Here is an 18,060-nt window from a genome sequence, read left to right as displayed (position 1 = left end):
GCCAGGACACTAGAAGCCCTCCCACTGTTGCTCCCCCCCAAGCACGAAGAATCCACTTGCCCCAGCCTGAGAGTCCCTATCTATACCTTGTGGCTCATAGCCAGTGATGGACCTCTGCTCCATATGCTTATCCAATTCCCTCTTGAAGCCGTCCATGCTTGTAGCCGCCACCACCGCCTCCTGTGGCAGTGAATTCCATGTGTTCATCACTCAAGCCGAAGCACGAGGAACAGTAGTGGCAGCTGTCACTGAAATGTCATTTTAATCTTCACAGCCAATCAGATCCCCAGTGGGCAATCCGAAGCCCCACACACATAGCCCCACCCACTTTCTAAAAACACTTGGCGGGCACCAGGAATGGTGTTGGCCATCACCACGTGCCCCCAGGCACCACACTTGAGGTCCCCTGGATTAGATGAACACCCCTGGGGAGGCAGTTTATAATTTGGGGGCCGTGACCGAGAAGGCCCTGTCTTGCGTTGTCACCTGTCTAAGCTCAGAAAGTGGAGGCACTCAGAAGGGCCTCCAAAGATAACAGTCAAGGTCTCTGTATGTCTGTCTAGTGTGTCCTTATCACAGCGTTCTTCCAGTAAGATCAGGGCAATGTACATTCCAATGTGTCCACTTCATACGGCACTGAGAAAGAATGGCAGCCTTGCCGCTTCTTCCATAGCTCGAAAACTAGCCCCCCGTATCCCACTGCGATACCCCAAGGTCCAAACTCTGAGGCAGCCTTGGGCATCTCTTGATTGGTCTAGGCCAGCCCTCGGAAGTGACAATGAACTGCAGAAGGTGTGGACTGTACTTTGCATCTGCATGAATAAGCTCGACTGACTAACGGAACCGCACCTGATTGTCAAACGGCTTCTCCCTTGGCTCTCTCTCTCTGGTTCCGCATGCCGCTCTGCCGCAGAGCCCTTTCCGCTAACACCCCTTTACCGTTGTCGCGCCTCCTGATTAGCATTGCAAGCAGGGGCGGATTAACCATGAAGCAGACTCGGCACGTGCTTAGGGCACCAGGGCCAGAGGGGGCACCACAAAGTTGGGGAAAGGGCGAAAAGCTTAGTTTGTACAGTATACTGTGTTATCCTATGAATACATTTTTGTATTGCTGCAACCTGCATTGTATATCTGGTCAGAAGAGGTCAACAGCTAAAAATGGACTGGGGTCAGTGCTTAGGGCACCAGTGAGCCTGAATCCGCCCCTGATTGCAAGGACTGCAGCGGGTATATCCGGAGTGCTGGGAGGGGGTAGGGGATTTGCAGGGAGCACCACTGAATTTATATCCCAACTGTGCTTTGACTCTTTACTTTTGTCCTCTCTCTCTCTCTCTTTATTTTGTTTGTGGGGTGTTTATTTCTTTGTGGGTTTTTTTTTGCTGTGACCACTGAACTGCTCGCTTCCCCCCCCCCGCCTCTCCCACGCTTCTGCTGTGGCCGTAGGACTTCTTTGTGAGCAGTAACTCCAAGCAGGTAAGTCCGCTTCTGCCGGAACGGGCGAGAGATTCTTTGCAATCAAATGTCGGGACTTGCGTATTCGCTTACCGGAGGTCGAGGCGATAACGGCGGGGCCCGGCTCTCCGAAACCGAAAACGTTCTGGGATTATTTATTTTTGGGTACCCATTCTGTGGAAACATCACGGTAGCTTTGTGACCCAAAGAGCTGTGTATGAAAACAACTCAGAGTCCGGGCTTGCGTCAGTGTACACTGAGAGGGGGCATCTTTCTGGGTCCGTGGATTCGGGAGGGGCCCACTGCTGACTCCCTACTCACGCATCTCCTCGGATACCAGTTTGGTGTAGTGGTTAAAGTGCGCGGACTCTAATCTGGGAGAACCGGGTTTGATTCCCCACTCCTCCACTTGCACCTGCTGGATGACCTTGGGCAAACCGTAGTTCTGTCAGAGCTGTTCTTGAAAAAGAGCAGTTTCTGTCAGAGCTCTCTCAGCCCCACCTACCTCACCGGGTGTCTGTTGTGGGGAGGGGAAGGGAAAGGAGTTTGTAAGCGGCTCTGAGACACCTTTGGGTAGTGAAGGGCGGGGTATAAATCCAATCTCCTTCTTCTTCTTCTGCCTGCCCTTCCTTCCTTCCGCTCTCTGCTTGTGAGGGCTCTGTCACCTGTGCTGCACCTGCTGCCTAACGCCACTGGAGGAGGGTAGATGTGGGCGAGACACAAAGCTTTTTTTTGGCAGAGGAGGGGGGCACGGGTGGGTGGGGGCACGCGGGTGGGCATGGAGGGGGGACTTAGTGGCTGGCCCGTAGCTATGGTGGGGCCGTTCGGCGCTCCGCCCCCTTCCTTAAAGTCGCAGCCCCACAAGATTTTCTTCTGAAAATGCTTTTTAAATTCTTTTTAAAAAGAAATTTTTTAAGAATATATTTCCTGAGGAAGAGCCGTTTTTTGAAACCTTGTCGTTATAAAATCCTGAGGCGACGTTGATGTATTCTTAGACGAGGATTCTCTTATGATTGGATGGGATCTGTTCATTGTTACGTAGTGTTTATTGGTAACAATATATGCAAAAAATATTCCTTGTAAGTTTTGTTGACTATCTTGATTTGTGGGTCAGACTCTCACGACTGTTTTCTCAGGTATTTGTTTCTAAAATTAGGGGCCGGGCGGGTCGTTTTTTTGTCACTCGTTCATCCCTGTTGCTTCAGGGTTCCCCCCCCCCAATGTGTTTTGCTCTCTCTAGTAGTCCCAGGGGGAGCTAAACACATGTGGAAAAGGGAGCTGGGGACCAGTGCTCCCTCTAAGCTGCGGAGTCTTTTGAGCAAAAATTCTGCTTGGTGAGCTCCTGGCGTTAAAGTTGTGAGCGAGCGATTTGGCTGCTGCATAAATCAGTTTTGCTCTGGCGCCATCCACCCTGCGCGGAGACAAAGATGGGGTGAGCCGGAGGCTGAAAAACTGCCAGCTAGCTCACACGAACTCAGCTTAGAGGGAACACTGGTGGGGACCTAAAGCAATAGGGACAAACGAGGGACAAAAGTGACAGTGCGGAAGTGGCCCAACTTGACCGATCGCAATTTATTCGTTACTTGTGTTCATGCAGCTCTTAAACTCAGTTCTGCAGACGGCCAGTGCGCTCGGTCACTCGGCATGACTTGGGTCACTTGACGGGGGCGGGAATTAATCTCGTCCATCCACTAAATACTTGTGGACTTTCTTCCCGGTCAGGTATAATGTTAGGATTCTCTGGTTGCAGTCAGTGAACGGCCAGAGAATGCCTTTTGTGTTCGGAGTGGTCACGGCCGAACTGGTTTGAAATCTTGCCCTTCAGCAGTTCGGATAGGTCGGGGCATCGGTGCTAAATATTTCCCGGGGCTTTTCACTTGTTATTTTAAATCAATAGGAAGTCCAGATCCTCTCCCTTTCTACCCTTCCTCTTGTGTCGTCCCAGTTTGGGGCTCTCCCGACCCACCGTCACTCATTTTGCCTGTACCTGTTTCTCTCCCTTCTCCACCTCCTTGGTTTCCCTTGCCTCTTGGACTTTGTCTGGTATTAGTTTTATTGCTTTTCTCCTCCCCGCCTCCCTGAGTCCTAAGTACCCTTTCGTGGAAGGTCACCAAAGCAGCGCCCTCTCTTTTTCAACAGCTCAGTGTTTGCTCGGTTGACTGGGTTTTGACCCAATCAGATTGACCTCTCACCTTCCATCAGCTGAACTGTGCACCAACATTCCCCATCCGTGCTTAGGAAGTCTTAGCGGTTTAGCCAATGACTGGCTGGAGAAATTGAGTTGGGGAGGGGGCTGTTGGAAGCAGGGTTCCCTCTAAGCTGAGTGAGTGCGAGCTAGCCCACAGTTTTTTTAGCCTCTGGCTCACACATGTGACCTTGGGTCAGCCGCAAGCTCTGGCACAGCTGTACCTGAAAGAGCAGTCTGTGTCAGAGTTCTCTCAGCCCCACCCACCTCACAGGGTGTCTGTTGTGGGGAGGGGAAGGGAAAGGAGGTTGTAAGCCGTTCTGAGACTCCAAGTGAAGGGCGGGGTATAAATCCAATCTCTTCTCTTCTTCTTCTTCTTAGCTCAGGAAGGACGGCTCCAGAGCAAACTAATTGATGCAGTAGCCAATTCGCTCGCTCACAGCTTGAATGCCCGTAGCTCACAGAGTCGAATTTTTGCTCACAAGACTCCACAGCTTAGAGGGAGCATTGGTTGGAAGCGAGTTTAATTTCAACCCATTCTTGCGAGTCCTCTCCTCTGCTGCCAACAGGAACAGCTCCCTGCCCTCCTCCAAGCGACAGCCCTTCAGATACTTAAAGAGAGCCATCCTGTCCCCCCTCGGCCTCCTCTTCTCCAGATTAAACATCCCTGAATGCTGGAGAAGATTTCCGTGAGACTTGGAATTCCTGTACCAGAAGCTTGCAGTTAAATCTACCAGGGGTCCCCAATGATTCTGAGCCTGCAGGCGCCTTTGGAATTGTGACACAGCATGGTGGGCGGAGCCACAAAGTCCCGGTTTGGTGTAGTGGTTAGGAACACGGACTCTAATCTGGGAGAACCGGGTTTGATTCCCCCACTCCTCCACTTACAGCTGCTGGTGTCACCTTGGGTCGGTTACAAGTTCTTTCAGAGCTGTTCTCTCAGGAGCAGTTCTCTCAGAGCTCTCTCAGCCCCACCTACCTCACAGGGTGCCTGTTGTGGGGAGGGGAAGAGAAAGGAGATTGTAAACCGCTCTGAGACTCCTTCAGGTAGTGAAGGGCGGGGGATATAAATCCACTCTCTTCTTCTTTTTCTTCTGCCTTCAGCACACAGTGAAGATCCTTGGGCTGTGGTGGCAGCTGCTGACCAATCAATTTTTTTTAAAAAAATCTGTGCGGCCAATCAAATCTTCAGTGCCTTTCTGGGCCAAAGCTCTGCCCACTTCCTAAAAACACCTAGCGATTGTTGTGGTGCCTGTGGGCGTCAGGTTGGGGGCCCACGTGCTAAACCACCCTCCTGCACAAAGCAGCCCAAGCCATTTGCGGCCCCGTCGCCTCATACAGACAGTGGGGTAGGGGGACTCATCTGACGTACGAGAATCTTCTCTGCGTGGCGAAAGCGTCCCCACCCTGCAAATAGCAGCTTTCCAGGATCTTCCCCAACATCAGTGTTCCCTCTAAGCTGAGTGAGTGTGAGCTAGCTCACAGTTTTTTAGCCTCCAGCTCACACGTTTTTGTCTCAGCTCAGGAAGGATGGCTCCAGAGCAGACTAATTTGTGCAGTAGCCAAATCGCTCACCCACAACTTTAATGCTGATAGCTCACTAAGTAGAATTTTTGCTCACAAGATTCCACAGCTTAGAGGGTACATTGCGCCAACACCTGTCACTGAGAAGCCGTGGGGTCGCCCGGGGAAACCTACTGCGTGCAAAGATGTATCCCCTCCCCAAAGTCTTGTCAAGCGGGTCACCCTCCGTTTCGAGTGTGTAAACCTGCCTAATACCTGGTTGATAGGCTCGTTTTTGCCCCTCGGTCTTTCTCGTTTGGGGTTGTGTCTCTCTCCTGACCGGCAGTGTCTTTTCAGGGTCTCAGGCAGAGAAGAATCCCTCCCCACCCACCCACCCCGCCCGGCTTCCTGCCATCCCTGTTTAACTAAGAGATGTCAGGGGCTGAACCTGGGACCCGGAGCACGCAAACCATGTGCTCTGCCGCTGACCTCTGGCCCCTTCCCTTACAAGTCGCCCACAGCTCGGAACCCCAAAGGTAAGTTCAACACGGTCCCCAGCTGTTAGTCAAACAGTCCTGAACTGAGCGCCATGACTCGACTGCGCCCGGGAACCCCTTTCCGTGTCCCTCATTGGTCCGCACGCTCACAGGCTCTTAAATCGTTCCATCTGGGTCAATATTTACGTGCTTTCGCCCAATCGTGTTTCTTTGCTGTCTTGTCGTCTCCCCACACTCACACACACAAGAGGACACGCTGGTTTACGAAACAGCTGGTTGTATTTCAGTGGCAGGCTCTGGATTTCTAAGCTGTCAGCTTGGGGGAAAGACTGCTTGATTGATGGTGGGGACGCGAAGTTCTAAGACGTCCGTGCTCGTCTGCGTATTGATGGGTTCTTTGCATGCCTCCCTTAGAAAGAAGACACCCTCGACGACGCGCTGAGTTCCAGGCATAAAGTCAAGGAGCTTTCGGTCATAGATGGCCGGAGGGCCCAGAACTGCAACATCCTCCTCTCAAGGTATCTCTGATTCTTTCCCCCTCCCGTCCCACTCTCAAAGGAGTCACAGAATCACAGAGTTGGAAGGGTCCCTAGAGGCCATCTACTCCAACCCCCTACTCAATGCAGGATCAGCCTAGCGCATCCCTGACAAGGGTTTGTCCGGCCGCTGCTTGAAGACTGCCGGGGGTGGCGGGAGAGCTCATCGCCTCCCTAGGTAGCTGATTCCACCATTGCACAACTCCTTTTTTAAAAACATTTGATTGAAAATCCAGAAATAATACAAAATACAAACTACAAACTAAAACAACCATTCAAACAGGAACAGGTAAGTCAGCTCAAGGTAAATAATACATCACCATTACAAAGGGATAATAGCTATCAACCGACAGATTGCAACCATTGCACAACTCTGACTGTCAAAAGGTTTCCCTGATATCCAGCCAGGACCTCCCTGCCCTTCATTTCAACCCATGATTGCGAGTCCTCTCCTCTGCTGCCCACAGGAACAGCTCCCTGCCCTCCTCTAAGGGACAGCCCTTCAAAGACTTAAAGAGAGCAGTCCTGTCCCCCCTCAGCCTCCTCTTCTCTAGACTGAACACTCCCAGGTCCCTCAGCCTTTCATAAGAACATAAGAGACGCCAATGTTGGATCAGGCCAAAGGCCCATCTAGTCCAACACTCTGTCACACAGTGGCCAAAAATACCAGGTGCCATCAGGAGGTCCACCAGTGGGGCCAGGACTTCTTGGTCTCCAGGCCTCCGATCATCCTCACTTTCCTCACAGGACTTCTTGGTCTCCAGGCCCCCGATCATCCTTGTCGCTCTCCTCTGCACCCGCTCCACTCTGTCCACATCCTCTTTGTAGTGAGGCCTCCAGAACTGCCCACAAGACTCCAGGTGTGGTCTGACCAATGCAGTGTACAGTCAGTTCTTCTGTTTCTCTGCATGCAAGGGCTGGCCCAGTCAGGCATTTGCCAGGGTCTGGAACCCACCAGAGGTGCTTGGCTAATGTGGTCCCACAAGGAAGGGGAGACAGACAGTTCTGGGATGGTCTTCTGCTGCCAGCTGACGACAAAGAGCGTCGTTCCCGCACAAGAGAGCCACTTTCCTTCTTCCCAGCATCACTGCCGATGTCATTTTCAATAAGCTGACATGCTGAATCAGACCCTTGGTCCATCGAAGTCAGTTTTGCCTGCTCAGACTGGCAGCGGCTCTCCAGGGTCTCAGGCTGGGGTCTTTCCCATCACCTTCCACCTGGCCCTTTTAACTGGAGATGCCGGGGATAGAACCTGGGACCTTCTGCATGCCGAGCATCCTGGGACATTCTGCGCGCCCAGCAGATGCTGTACCGCTGAGCCACGGCCCCTCCCCATTTGTTGCTGGAGCAGAATCGGTAGGAGTCGCTTTCTGTGGCATGTCGGTTAACCTCAACGATCACCCTCGTCGCTCTCCTCTGCACGCGCTCCATTCTGTCCGCATCCTTTCCGAAGTGAGGCCTTCAGAACTGCACACAGTACTCCAGGTGCGGCCGGACCAATGCAGTGTGCAGCGGGGCTATGACTTCTTGCGATTTGGATACTATCAGGGCTATTTTTGGGCAGGAACGCACAGGAACGGAGTTCCGGCTGGCTCCCAAGTTGGCCACGCCCAGCAGGAACTCGTTAGCATAATAGGCCACACCCAACAGCAGGAACTCATTAGGATTGGCTACATTAGGGGTGTGTGGCCTAACATGCAAAGGAGTCCCTGCTACAAAAAAAGGCCCCGGGTTTTGACAACAAACAAGGTAAACAGAATAACAAGCAAAAGGTGGGTGTGGCTGGATAACCACACTTCTGGTAACGTGTGTGCGGCCTAATGTGCTAATGAGCTGTGCTGTCAGGGATGTGGCCCAATATGCTAATGAGTTCCTGCTGTTGGGTGTGGCCTATTATGCTAATGAGTTCCTGCTGGGCTTTTTCTACAAAAAGAGCCCTGGATACTGTGCCCATGTCCTGTCATGTCAGTGACAGATGCTTGTCTCCGGCAAGTCACCGAGGACCATTTTTATAAAGCTGTCCAGATAACTCTCTGGCACGCTGCATAGAAAGATACAGCCTTGCTTGATATTTTCTCTCTCTCTCTCCGTGCTTGGCTGGGGAAGATGACTACGTAATGAGGTCGTGTTTAGTTTTCTCTTCCAGGCCAGCAAATAGATCAGCTCTTCTGTTCTGTTTCTTTCTCCTTCTTGCCACTGCCGCTTGACCATATGTGACTTTTGCATTTTGGGGGTTCCGCTCTTAAGCATTGCTGGAAAAGCCCCGGCTTACCTGTGACTTCTCCGTAGGCAGGTGTGCTTGTATAGACTGCAGCCCTGGTTCTTTCCACCATTGGCAAGCTGAGGATCAGTTGGCGGCCTGTTGGCCACTGCAGCGTCTGTTACAATCTCAGAGCCTTCCTTCCTAGAGATGTGAAGGCCCGGGAAAAAACCCAGGAAAATTCGGCGAGATTTTCTGAAAAATTTGAACATTTGAAAAATTGAAAAAAAGAAAAGAAATTGATTACGGAACATTTTATTTTAACATGATGAATAAAATATTTTAAGACAAGGTGTTCAAATATTTTCCAAGTCATTTCTAAAAAATATGTATAGTATCAGATTGATCTGATTTCTGTGCACTGAGGACAAGCAAGTCCTAGGTTACAAACTGAACTCTCCAATGCAAGAACAAGATGCATTTCTTCCTTTAGGAGGTGCTATTGTCACAAGAAAAGAAAACGGTTTCAGTTTTGTTTTTGCATGTGGGGTGGGTATTCTGTTTGTAATAATTGTTTGGATACACTGTATATTTAATACGCTAGTTGTGATAATTTCATGCCAAGTAAAAATGTACATAGTCATATTTTATGTTCCTAAAGTAACAGAATGACTTTCAATCTGGAAAAGAAAAAAGATGTGCTAACGTAGCATTTTTTTCAATTTTTCCAAAAATTTCCGTTTTTTCCGAGCTTCAAAATTTCCGGAAATTTTACATCTCTATTTCTTCCACATTTTACCTCTCACTGTTGCCTATCAGAAATTAGCTTCCCCACCTCCAAACACCAGCTCAGTTTAGAGATTCTTATTTGTAGAATCCCCACTCTGCCACAGTGACGTTGGGCCAGTCACACAGTCTCACCGTAGCCTACCTCGCTGGGTTGTTGTGAGGATAAAACGGAGGAGAGGAGAATTACGTAAGCCGCTTTCCATCCCTCTTGGGGAGAAACATGGCGGGTGTAAATGGAATTTTAAGAAGCCAAAATAAGCTGGGTTTTTCCAGTTTACATTTGGATGTGTTCAAGAGATGACCTTGGTATACATTTTATGGTCACAACCCTTCGCCTTTCCCAAAACTAGAACATAAGAGAAGCCATGTCGGATCAGGCCAGTGGCCCATCCAGTCCAAAGCTCTGTGTCAACACAGTGGCCAAAAGAACCCCAGGTGCCATCAGGAGGTCCACCACCAGGGCCAGAACTCCAGAAGCCCTCCCATTGTGGCCCCCCAAGCACCAAGAATACAGAGCATCACTACCCCAGACATAAGACCCTAAGAAAAAACATTTTGGGTCAGGCCAATGGCCCATCCAGTCGAACACTCTGCGTCACACTGTGGCCAAAACCCAGGTGCCATCAGGACGTCTACCAGTGGGGCCATTCTCCCAGTGCGGGCCCCCCCAAGCACCAAGAAGACAGAGCATCACTGCCCCAAACATTAGAGCATAAGAGAAGCCATGTTGGATCAGACCAGTGGCCCACCCAAGCCAACACTCCACACAGTGGCCAAAACCCAGGTGCCATCAGGACGTCTACCAGTGGGGCCATTCTCCCAGTGCGGGCCCCCCCAAGCACCAAGAAGACAGAGCATCACTGCCCCAAACATTAGAGCATAAGAGAAGCCATGTTAGATCAGGCCAATGGCCCCTTCAGTCCAACACTCTGCATCACACAGTGACCAAAGCCCAGGTGTCATCAGGAGGTCCACCAGCAGGGCCAGAACTCCAGCAGTCTTCCCACTCATTACTGTTTGAGTGAAGAAGTGCTTCCTTTTATGTGTTCTAAGCCTTTGGCTCATTAAGTAAATGGCGCGCTTCAACATGGCTGGCCATTTCCCCCCTAGCGGCAGAACAAGAGACAAAAACATGTCTTCTCAGGGAAAGTTGGTCTGGGGAGAGCAGTGCCTGGATCTGACCAGTGGTCCATCTCATCCAGCATCTGCAGGGCGTGCAGCAGGGCATAGAGGCCAAGGCCTTCATTAGAACATCAGAAGAGCCCTGCTGGATCAGACCAGTGAGGGTCCACCTCGTCCAGCATCCTGTTTTACACAGTGGCCAATCAGTTCCTCTGGAGGGCCAACAGCAGGGCATAGAGGCCGAGGCCTTCATTAGAACATCAGAAGAGCCCTGCTGGATCAGACCAGTGAGGGTCTACCTAGTCCAGCATCCTGTCTCACACAGTGGCCACCCAGTTCCTCTGGAGGGCCAACAACAGGGCAGAGAGGCTGAGGCCTTCCCTTGATAAGAACATCAGAAGAGCCCTGCTGGATCAGACCAGAGGTCCATCTCGTCCAGCATCCTGTCTCACACAGTGGCCAACCAGTTCTGCTGGAGGGCCAGCAGCAGGGCATAGAGGCCGAGGCCTTCATAAGAACATCAGAAGAGCCCTGCTGGATCAGACCAGGGGTCCATCTAGCCAATCATCCTGTGTCACACAGGGGCCAACCAGTTCCTCTGGAGGGCCAGCAACAGGGCAGAGAGGCCGAGGCCTTCATAAGAACATCAGAAGAGCCCTGCTGGATCAGACCAGTCAGGGTCCACCTAGTCCAGCCTCCCGTCTCACACAGTGGCCACCCAGTTCCTCTGGAGGGCCAACAACAGGGCCCAGAGGCCGAGGCCTTCCCCTGAAGTTGCCGCCTGGCTCTGGGATTCAGAGGCTTCGTGCCAAACTCTTCAGCCTTTCCTCACAGGGAAGGGGCTCCAACCCCCTCACATCTTGATCTCCCTACCCGAAGGATTCCCACCACCACAGTCCTCTTCAGAGTGTGTCATTTTTCCCCCTCGCCCTTTTACGAGGTGTCCCGTCCCTCTCTGCGAAGCCGCACCGAAAACAGCGTCACGTTTTCCAAGGCTTCCTTCGTGAGCTGTCGCGTCCTGTCAAAGAGTTCTAGCGTTTAAATCCCTCACGACACCCAGCGCCGTGACCCAGTTCCACCCTCGGGACGATTTTTGTGCTCGATGGCGGCTGCCAACAAAGATAATGGTCGTGGGTTTTCGGCAGAGGCTTGCAGCTTCTCCTTTTTTTTTTTTTTCCTGGCCGCGTTCCCTTCGCGTTGTCAGCGTTCTCTTTTGGCACTGAGAGACGTGTATCTCTCTCTCTCTCTCTCTCTCCCCCACCTCCAGAGGAAATACATTTGCGAACTAGCGAAGGGCATCTTCACACAGAGTGTGATTTTCACACACGCCTCCTTCCAGTCCCAGAGTGCAAAAGCTGACCGTGTATCCCCATGATTGACTTATCATAGAATCACACAGTTGGAAGGGGCCATAGAGGCCATCTAGTCTGACCCTCCTGCTCAGTGCAGGATCAGCCTAAAGCGTCCCTGACAAATGTTTTTACAGCCGCTGCGTGAAGACTGCCGGGGAGGGGGAGCTCACCACCTCCCTGGGCAGCTGATTCTACTGTTGAACAACTCTTTTTTCCCCAAAAAACAATTTATTAGGTTATAATAAAAAAGAAATGTTCAAATATATATCAAAACTTATACAATTATATATCCTTCCCTCTTCCCCCCCCCCATTCTCGACTTCCCACAGTGCTCCAACCTCCTGCCCAATTCTTAAATTTTCTTCATACCTCCTTATCTCCTTATTAACATCCACAGGTAACTTAATCTTCAACTGTTAGTCTTATATATTTATCTATTTTTCTACTATTTTGATTTTCAATAATTCTCAAAGCAAAGTAAATTGTCCTTTACATCCCAGTATTTCTCCAAATAGTCTTTAAAATCGATCCAGTCTGCAAAAAATTCTTCTGCTTCCAAATTATTAAGTTTCCTTGTCATTTTGTCCATTTCAGCCATAAAAAGTGATTTATGAATCAATTCCCCTATTTCAGGGACCTACTGTTGAACAACTCTGACTGTCAAAATGTTTTTCCTACTATCCCAGCTGGTACCTTTCTGCCCTTAATCTAAACCAGTCCAATCCAAATACCTGTATTGGCATAAAAAAGTAGAAAGATACAACATAATCTAAACCTATTCTTGCGAGTCGTCTCCTCTGCTGCCCACAGGAGCAGCTCCCTGCCCTCCTCCAAGGGACAGCCCTTCAAGTACTTCAAGAGAGCCATCCTGTCCCCCCTCAACCTCCTCTTCTCCAGGCTAAACATTCCCAGGTCCCTCAGCCTTTCCTCACGGGGCTTCGGTCTCCAGGCCCCTCATCATCCACGTCGCTCTCCTCTGCTCCTTCTCTGCACGTCACAGGCTTTGACAGGTACCCTGGCAGCAGTTCCACAGCATCGGCACAGAAGCCGTGGGGCCAAAAGAGAGAGGAGGGGGGAAACAAACCCTACTGCCTGTGGCTGTCCAATCAGGAGTAGCAGTCCAGAGTCACATGCTTGAGTCTCCTTTCAGCAGCATTCACTAAGGCTGAATGTGTATTACTGTGTTACGCTGTAGGCCTAAAGGCAAAGGCAAACTGCGGCAGTGGTTTTTGCGCCTGGCCTGCTGCCCACGCTAAGCCTCTAAGCAAGTCAGTCGTCTGTTGTTTATTATCGACTGTCTTGTAAACATAGCTACCTAGTTTCTAACTGGGGAAAAAATGTAATGTAGCACTGCAGGCGGTGGCTTTGCGTTAGGAGATGGATCCTTATCTCCGAAGATCTTCCAGGGAATGTTGTCGAGAGAGGTAATCCTAGGTAGGATTTTTGATCTGCCTTCAGGATGCTTAAAGGAGCAAAAGGAACATCTTGAATCATTGTCTCTGGATCTCTGCAATAGGGTGCTTAAGAGCGATCCACTGCCCCATGGAAGCGCTTGTGTGATGCTGTTGCTGGGGAACACCATTCTGTCTCTTTCCCTTTTCCCTCTATCCAAGTTGGAATTATGCGTGGGACAGAGCAGGCAGAGAAAAAAGTACTTTTCTCCCTTTCTCATGATACAAGGACACGTGGGCACGGAATGAAATTACAGAGCAGTAGGCCTAGAACAGATAACAGGAAGTACTCCACACAAAGAGAAATTCACACATGGGATTCACTGCCACAGGACGTGGTGGCAGCTACAAGCATAGACAGCTTCAAGCTGGATAAACCTATGGAGCAGAGGTCCTCTTATGTTCTTATGAGGGGGTTGGATAAATATATGGAGCAGGGCCTATTAGCCACAAGGTATTGATGGAACACTCTGTCTGGGGCTGTGATGCTCTGTATTCTTGGCACTTGGAGGGCAACAATGGGCAGGCTTCTGGTTTTCTCGCCCTGCTGGTGGACCCCCTGATGGCCCCTGGGTTTTGGCCACTGTGTGACACAGAGTGTTGGACTGGATGGGCCATTGGCCTGATCCAACATTGGCTTCTCTTATGTCCTTACGTTCTTAATTGCAAATCTGCATTGCGCATCATCGGAGGGGCCATGGCTCAATTGTAGAGCATCTGCTTGGCTTACAGAAGGTCCCAAGTTCAATCCTCGGCATTTCCAGTTAAAAGGACGAGGTGATGGGAAAGATCTCGACCCTTAGATGCTGGAGAGCTGCTCCCAGTCTGAGTGGACAATACTGACCTTGATGGACCGGTGGTGTAACTCAGTAGAAGGCAGCTAGGAAGAGGCCGTGGCTCAGCGGTAGAGCATCTGCTTGGCATGCAGAAGGTCCCAGGTTCAATCCCCGGCATCTCCAGTTCAAAGGACCAGGTAGGAGGTGATGGGAAAGACCTCCGCCTGAGACCCTGGAGAGCCATGAAGTGGGGCTGTAGCTCAGTGGAAGAGCCTCTGCTTGGCATGCAGAAGGTCCCAGGTTCAATCCCCGGCATCTCCAGTTCAAAGGACCAGGTAGGAGGTGATGGGAAAGACCTCCGCCTGAGACCCTGGAGAGCCGCTCCCAGCCTGAGTAGGCAATAGTGACCTCGGTCGACCGGTGGTCTGAATCAGTAGAAGGCAGCTTCAGGCACTCATCAGGTAAGAAACTGGCCCAGAATGCACCTAGATTCCCCCTACCCGTTCCTACTTCCTCTCCCGCCTTCTTGCTGTTTTGTCTCGTCCCTGGCCGGCTTTCCCTCCCCTCTGTGACTGGGTTGTCTCTCCAGACTAGGGTCTCACCTGCTACAAATTAGGCCGCCTGTTTGGCGGAGCGATGTGACCGGTGACATTGGGGTCGTTGTTTGATGCTTGCCTAAGCTGTGCCTCCGGTCACATATTCCCTCCGCTCTTGTCGCCGCTTTTCCAGGCTGAAGTTGTCAAATGACGAAATCAAGCGTGCCATTATGACGATGGATGAGCAAGAGGACCTGCCGAAAGACATGCTGGAGCAGGTGAGGACTGAGGAGACCCGGGTTCAGATCTCCCCCAGGGCGCCTATGCTTATTGGGTGACCTTGAGCTGGTAGCTTTCTCTGTCTAGCCAGTAGTCGTTCAGAGTGTCAGACTATAAACTGGGAGACCCAGGTCTGAATCCCCACTCTGCCCTGGAAGCTCACAGGGTGGCCTTGGGCCAATCACATGCTCTCTGTCTTACCTACCTTACAGGATTGTTGTGAGTCTATATAATGGAGGACAGGAGAATAATGTACACCGCTTTGGGAGCCCGTTGGGAATAAAAGCAGGGTATAAATGGAGTAATAATAAACAATCCAGCCCTGACCTGGATAGCGCAGGCTAGCGCGATCTCTGAAGCTAAGCAGGGTCGGGCCTGGCTAGTATTTGGATGGGAGACCACCAAGGAAGTCCAGGGTCGCTATGCAGGGGCAGGCAACGGCCAACCACCTCTGAACGTCTCTTGCCTTGAAGGTGGAGTGATTCAGGTGTGCCTTCCTGAGTCCCTCGGAGTAAGGGTGAGAACACCTAACAGACATGCATGCAGTGCCTGTTCATCTCAGGAAGCTAGGAGTGATTCGCACTTTAGATCTCTGCGTGCATCTGCGTTCCTTTGACAGCAGGGTCCTGGCTGCCCTTTCATAGAATGATAGAGTTGGAAGGGACCAGTGTTCCCTCTAAGCTGAGTTAGGGTGAGCTAGCTCACAGTTCTTTAGCCTCCGTCTCACACCTTTTTGTCCTAGCTCAGGAAGGGATGGCTCCAAAGGAGACTGATTTATGCAGCAGCCAAATCGCTCACTCATAACTTGAATGCCTGTAGCTCACAAAGTGGCATTTTTGCTCACAGGACCACACAGCTTAGAGGGAACATTGGAAGGGACCTCCAGGGTCATCTAGTCCAGCCCCTTGCACAGTGCAGGAAATTCACAAATACCTCCACCCCCCACATTCCCAATGACCCCTGCTAAGAGGTCATTTCGTAGACAGGTGCAGGAGCTCATTAGCATAACTTATTAGCATAACTCATTTGCATATGCCACACCCCCTGACATCACCAGAAGTGTGTCAGAAAGCAGCATCCACCGCTCAGGCTCCACTGAACTGTTTTGGATTGCTAGCTATGGGGGGGGGGACGTTCAGATCTGCCCTCACAGAGGAGGGAGAGCTTGTACCTGAATAAAACTTGATCTTAAAGGTGCCACTGAAGTGTTTTGGATTGCTAGCTATGGGGGGGAGACTCACAGATCTGCCCTCACAGAGGAGGGAGAGCTTGTACCTGAATAAAACTTGATCTTAAAGGTGCCACTGGACTGTTTTGGATTGCTAGCTATGGGGGGGGGGACGCACAGATCTGCCCTCACAGAGGAGGGAGAGCTTGTACCTGAAGGCGGGCCGGAGGGGGCTCTGCAACTTACCTGGCTGCTTCTTGCTCCTCGTGGCCTGACTGAGGGCTGCTGGGAGCAGGGGTGGGGCTTGTTGCATGTGCCCGCCCCCTGGGCTCCTTACTGCCGGAGCTCCGCTCCTGTGCGCTCCCGCAGGAAATGACCCCTGCCCCTGCTCCATACCCAGAAGATTTGGGGGGGGGAGCCTTCCAGGATCCCTGGCCGAACTGGCCTGGAGAACAATTGCTTCCTGACCCCAAAGTGGTGATAGGCATTTCTCTGGGCATGTAAGAAAGGGCCACAAGAACAAAGCACTGAGGCAACCCTTCCTGCCCTCCCTCTCATGACCTACCTGAGTTCACAGACCCGGCATTGCTGTCAGACGGCCGTCTCACCTCTGCTTGAAAAGCTCCAAAGACCCTCTTGGTCTTTGCGCGGCTGTTTGTCCATTCCGAATCCCCCCTACCTGCATTTAAAATCTAAATCCCGCAAAGCTCACTGTAATGTAAAGGCATCTTATAAATGTGCAACGTGTGAGATTCCCTAGCCGGGTCGGAAAGCTGCTAACAGAAGTGGGGAGGGTGGAGTTCTCTCGTGGCTGGGAGCCATGCTGTGAACAAGGAGGGCTATCCCCAGGACGGCAGTGGTGATTTTGCTAAATTTCACCGCACCTGGGGAGTCATTCCTAGTGTGGGATCGGAATGCATGAAAGCACCACCACGCCCTGGAGTGTGAGTAAGCACATCTGCGTGGAGATTGTTTGGTGTTTTTTTTAATCGGTTTGTTCCAGACCGAACTTTTGAATCATCTCTCGGAAGGTGTTAGACGCCTTAAAGAGACAAAAGCCAAGGTTGGTGGGGGGTTTTTTTGGGGGGGGGGATCTCTGATTAAGAAGAAGAAGAAGAGATTGGACTTATACCCCGCCCTTCACTACCCGAAGGTGTCTCAGAGCAGCTTACAAACTCCTTTCCCTTCCCCTCCCCACAACAGACACCCTGTGTGATTCCCCACTCCTCCACTTACACCTGGCTGGATGACCTTGGGCAAGCCGTAGTTCTGATAAGAGCTGTCCTTGAAAAAGAGCAGTTTCTGTCAAGAGCTCTCTCATCCCCACCGACCTCACAGGGTGTCTGTTGTGGGGAGGGGAAGGGAAGGGAAAGGAGTTTGTAAGCCACTCCGAGACACCTTTGGGTAGTGAAGGGCGGGGTATAAATCCAATCTCCTCTTCTCTTCTTCTTCTTCTATTCCAGTTTCCTAGATTCTCACCATATATTTGAAGATCTTGCAACTGCATAACTCAGGAGTGTCGAACATTTTGTTATGAGGGCCGGATCTGACATAAATGAGATCTTGTTGGGCCGGGCCATGTGTGTCATAAAATGTAATTCCAGGTAGCGGAGATATAAACTTCATAAAGGACAGAAACACAAAGGGTTTTTTTTATTACTTAAAATAAAAACATGCTTAAAACATCAGCACTCTTGCAATATTTTATTTATTTAGCAGTGTCTGATAACTGACACCTCTTGCTCTGAATTATTGCACCAAAATGTCTGTGCTGTTGCAATCTTGAGTATGCTGTTCAGGTGTATATCTGTAAGCTGCAAACCTACAATGATGCAGCAGCAGAACTGGAAGAAGAAGCAGAAGACAGCCAGTTCCACTGCGGGCATGAGAGAAGCCCTCTGGGGGCCTGATCCGGCACCCGGGCCACATGTTTGACACCCCTGGTATAACTTATTTTCTAATTTTCTAACTGAAATCCTCAACGTATTAAATTGTAACACAGTATATGTGGGTTATCTTTACAATCCGGTATTCTTATACACTGTGGTTACTCTCTATTAAATTGTGCAGAATCTTCGTGAGAACGAATTCTCACCAACAGTAAATTCTGAGATGTAATACTTCAACGTGTATGGCAATGAATATCCATAGTTTCAATTGCAGGTTGCAAGATCATCAAATATATGCTGAAAATCTGGGAAATCGGAAGAGTCA

At 50.7% G+C, this 18,060-nt stretch overlaps 1 protein-coding gene across 1 annotated transcript in view; it reads left to right on the top strand.

The window, feature by feature from the left end:
- Window positions 1-18,060, top strand: part of DAAM1 (dishevelled associated activator of morphogenesis 1) — a 321,668-nt gene that overhangs the window by 276,783 nt on the left and 26,825 nt on the right. The window contains exons 16-18 of the mRNA XM_015423080.1: window positions 1,444-1,473; window positions 6,052-6,155; window positions 14,593-14,677. Coding sequence (XP_015278566.1) covers window positions 1,444-1,473; window positions 6,052-6,155; window positions 14,593-14,677 — 219 coding nt within the window. The remainder of the gene's footprint in view (window positions 1-1,443; window positions 1,474-6,051; window positions 6,156-14,592; window positions 14,678-18,060) is intronic.

This window comes from Gekko japonicus, unplaced genomic scaffold (genome assembly GCF_001447785.1).
Source record: "Gekko japonicus isolate JY-2015 unplaced genomic scaffold, Gekko_japonicus_V1.1 scaffold345, whole genome shotgun sequence".
NCBI classification, from domain to species: Eukaryota; Metazoa; Chordata; class Lepidosauria; order Squamata; family Gekkonidae; genus Gekko; species Gekko japonicus.
This window is presented reverse-complemented; position numbering and strand designations above follow the sequence as displayed.